The sequence below is a fragment of the Lactuca saligna genome, chromosome 5 (assembly GCF_052625555.1).
Source record: "Lactuca saligna cultivar CGN05327 chromosome 5, ASM5262555v1, whole genome shotgun sequence".
NCBI classification, from domain to species: Eukaryota; Viridiplantae; Streptophyta; class Magnoliopsida; order Asterales; family Asteraceae; genus Lactuca; species Lactuca saligna.
In genome coordinates, this window is record NC_136421.1 from 273872246 (window position 1) to 273876310 (window position 4065).

The window sequence follows — 4065 nt, forward strand, 5'->3', positions numbered from 1 at the left end:
TAACACAATAGTTGAATTTTACAAAATATTTGATTAACTATTATGTGTGTACATATAAAAATCATTAAAAATAAAATTTAAATGTAATAACACTTTAAATTGAACGTATTTTGAAGGTTAAAAATTAAAATGTTCAGATCACAATCCATAAGAGTTATTGGATGCATATCAGTGGGTCTTAGTCAAAGGATGTATGGATTCAAAGTGATCACCATGATGGTTTGAAAAAAGGATATTGTAAAACTCCACTTTTAATTTCAAAAATTAGCTCCATAGCAACACTTTCCTACATCATAATTCTCAAAATGTAATTATTTCGCCAGTAAAAAATCAAAAATAAAATCATAATCAGGTTTATCAAACACTAGAAAACTTATTATTACAACTTCAAATAACCTTAAGCAAAATTAAGGAAAAAAAAAAAACAAGATCATCTTGATGGGATACCTTTCCTACATATCATTTACTAACAAATTACACCAAATAGCTAAATCCTACAACAACAAACCAAATCCCAATTACATAAAATCCAATTGATGATTCCCTTTTTTTGGCAGCATTAACACTTGAATGCCATTCACATCTTCTCAATGTAATCGTTTTCCAGTGAAATCCATGTTGTAGCAAGTAGGATTGCAAGGATAAGGACAATCAATGTATTTTGTTACTTTTCTCTCAAAAAACCAATCACCAACTGATTCTGCAATAGTCTATTCAACCACAAACAAACAAAATATCAACTCTTTCTTTACTCACTTATCATAACTTTCTTTCATAAGTACCACGAATTATAATATTACCTTATTATTTATTCTGGGAGAATTTGGAGAATGCCATGTCTCAGACATCCATGTTTGGCAGTGAATATAACAAGAATTTATAAACATCCCTCCACCCTTCATTTGCTCAAATTCCAACAATGCCTTCAGGAATGAATTTCTAAAGCCTGCATATGAGAAGGGCATTTACGTCTTTTGCACATATGAGAGTTATCATATATATATCTCATACCTTGTAGTACTTGAATCTGTTGGGGACCACAATTTTGAATGCTGAGTTGGCATTTATACCAACTATCATTAGGATCTAATGGCCCAGGTACCAAAATGTGTTTTATCTGTTACAAACAAAATAATATTTAAAAATAAAAATAAAAAAGTAATAAAAATGAACCAATATAATAAGTATACCTGCCAAAAGTCATAAGTTGGGTTGACAAGGAAAACTGGTGTATTTGTCCTTTTTACTATTTGTTCAGGAAAGAAACACTGCATGAAAGGATCAATATTACATAGTACAAAATTAAACATGAGTTGATATAATAAGGACCAATTGTGAAAAATATAGATGTACTTTCAAATTTCAATGATGTGTATGTAGAATTACTATTCCTTGAATAAAGACAACAAATTGAAATGGCACCTTGGATGCTTCCATTTTAGCAACACAGTCTTTTTTCAAGCTTCCTGTTACACCCTGACATCATGATACATGAAATTGGATCATTAATGACTGCATTTCTCAAAACACACACAAAAAAAATAAAAAAATACTGACTTTAACAACATTATAACAAATAAACTGACAAACCTGAAGATTGACAACATCATGGTAAAATGACTGAATGGTGGCATTACCAGCAACATCTTTCCTGCAAATTTATAGAATTACTTTTTTAGATCTTCAATAAAACTAGCAAATAATATTATATTATATCTACCAATATACCATAAATTAATTGTCATTGTAGAACAACATACTCATTAAGAAAGAAACCTGCATCTGATAAACACTTGACTTTAGCATCATTTGGCAAAACTCCTCTGAAGTCATCACAGTGGATGAGTGTTGCCAATCCTCCAGCTGAGCATCCAGAAAGAAGTGCCTGTGAAATTATCAACAAACAGCTTTTCAAATAAAATATCATATAATTCTACTTAACTATAGGAATAAAATGTACCTGTTGAGCAGTAGATAATCCAATTGAAAGGAGTTCATCCATCATTGCTTCCCATATGAGTTGACCTCTGAAGAAAAGTTTAGTATCATTCTGTAGCAGTATTGAAAGAGGCAAAATATTTATTTGTTTATTTATACTAAAGTGGCATGTTTGAAAAAATTGAAAGAAATATATCATACCAAGGAAAGAACATACCTTTTGTTCACTTTCAGGGTGCCCAGCAAAAGATCCACCATCACAATACCGTATCTTAACCTTGTTCCAGTTATAGAAATCTGAACAAGTGTCAATGCATTGAATGCTTAAATAATGAATAAAAATGTAGCAACTTTTTATACCAATCTACGAAAACGTTAGGATAAAGAACCTAATGTGAATGATACCAAAGGTCGCAACCTGTGCAATTACATTTTTAGCCAAACATTTTGCATTCTAATTGATGTCAAAAGTAGTAAAAAAGTTTCCATTTTACAAGGTTTATGCCTAAATCAAGAATCCATATCTAACCTGGATTATGAGATGGATCACTGCTTAAAATCCCAGAAAATTGAACTTGGTGTTCCATGAAGTTTGAAGATCCTAATGGAGTCCCCTTACGAAAAGAACAAGAAGCTACTGTATTGCACCAACCTCCACCCTGCAGTTAAAAAGGAAGAGATGAGTCCTGAAAACTTGCAAAAAGAACTTAAATCTACACAATCCTAGGGACAAACCCATGTATGCCAATAAGATCACCATAAACAAATGAGGAATATACCAACAATAATTGTCATGGAAAATGAAAAGCTATCAAAAAGTGGAAATGCCCAATAACTTCGACTCAGTAGTTTAATTGTAATTCATCGTATTCTCTACCAGAAAAAAGCACATACCAAGGTTTATTCAAATAATATCATTCATCAACCATAAACGCTAAAACTGTTTGGGTAAAGGGAGCAAGCATCTAATAGTTGATCAATAACCTCGATGTGTAGAACCCATCTCCTAGTGCCAGATCCAAAACCCTTCTGAAAATGATATGCAGGAATACTTCCATCTAAGCAATCTGCATGTCAAATTTTGCGAAGAGAAGTAATGTTATGCTTCATTCACTATCAATCAATGAATGCATCATCAGGGTACAAACCCTATTCTACTCCTTGTACAAAAATTACCATTAACTAATTGCTAATATTTATATCTGCTTCAAGATTTAATGATTGCTTACAGGTTCGGGGTTTAAGAAGTTCAAAAGTTAACCACCACATTCAAACGTATCTCTAATTCACAGGTAAATAAGTTGCAGAGAGAAAAGAATTACAGGCGCCTCGTTGAACAGCATTGCTTAAGAGAACGAGCGGTACGAAATCAGTGTCGGTGGTGCCGGAGAATTGATCGGGGGAGGATGAATCTGATGAAAGGAAGAAAGAGAAAGCTAGAAGAACAATGGCGAATCCAGCTGCGGCAATGGCCCATTCACGTTTCCCCCATCTTTGCCACAAAATCATTATATAACTCCGGCCTCCTACTCCTGCTCGCAGCCACCAACGTTGCGTATTCACCATTGTTGGAAGGGTGACCGCTGATGAGTGAAGATTAAAGCATGTTAATCATGATCATCAGATCTGTCAGTGTTGAAGACACCATTGACCAAACAAAACGTAAAAAACCCGGAGTTTTTTCAATTTTAGTATTCTTTTAAAACTATTTACCGTGTTTTTCTTTTTTTTTCTTTATTTTTTAGTTTTCTTTTCAGTTTTTTTTTTCTTTTTAAATATCTTATATTTCTTTTTTTCTTTTTTATTCCATTTTTTATTGTTTTTCTCATTTTTTTTTATTTTTTAGTTTCTTTTCAGTTTTTTTTTTTTAAATTTAAATATCTTATTTCTTTTTCTTTTTTATTCAACCTTTTTATTTTTATTGTTATATATATATATATATATATATATATATATATATATATATATATATATATATATATATATATATATATCAACTTTCATTTTAGTTTTTTTTTTATCCTTTTTTACTGTTTTTTAAAAATTCAACATTGTTTATTACAAAAAGAAAAACATCACAATTAGCTTCATCTTGAACCGGTAAAAAATCATTACCTGTAAAAAAAT

The 4065-nt window shown here is 31.1% G+C and overlaps 1 protein-coding gene across 2 annotated transcripts; it reads right to left on the reverse strand.

Annotated features, from left to right (window-relative positions):
* Positions 1–327: 327 nt before the first annotated feature.
* On the reverse strand, positions 328–3599 carry LOC145047886 (pectin acetylesterase 5-like). 2 transcript variants are annotated; one of them, XM_078996244.1, is made up of 12 exons: positions 3261–3599; positions 2923–3005; positions 2468–2597; positions 2156–2235; positions 1961–2050; positions 1761–1885; positions 1591–1651; positions 1423–1476; positions 1191–1268; positions 1012–1117; positions 801–946; positions 328–710 (listed from the first exon to the last, which is right to left on the reverse strand). In XM_078996244.1, the coding sequence occupies exons 1-12, from the start codon at positions 3502–3504 to the stop codon at positions 588–590; spliced, it is 1320 nt and encodes a 439-aa protein (XP_078852370.1). In that variant the 5' UTR covers positions 3505–3599; the 3' UTR covers positions 328–587. The 2 variants fall into 2 exon arrangements, with proteins under 2 accessions (XP_078852370.1, XP_078852371.1); XM_078996245.1 differs by lacking the exons at positions 2923–3005; positions 3261–3599 and adding an exon at positions 2833–2915.
* Positions 3600–4065: the final 466 nt, after the last annotated feature.

Bases quoted from the DNA above. Each gene is read 5' to 3' on its own strand.
- LOC145047886 (XM_078996244.1), bottom strand. From the start codon at position 3,504: ATGGTGAATACGCAACGTTGGTGGCTGCGAGCAGGAGTAGGAGGCCGG. The intron at 2,598-2,922 runs GTTATTGATCAA...TTTTAACTGCAG, and splicing joins GATGGGTTCTACACATCGAG to GGTGGAGGTTGGTGCAATAC. The intron at 1,269-1,422 runs GTGCCATTTCAA...CCTTTCATGCAG, and splicing joins CTAAAATGGAAGCATCCAAG to TGTTTCTTTCCTGAACAAAT.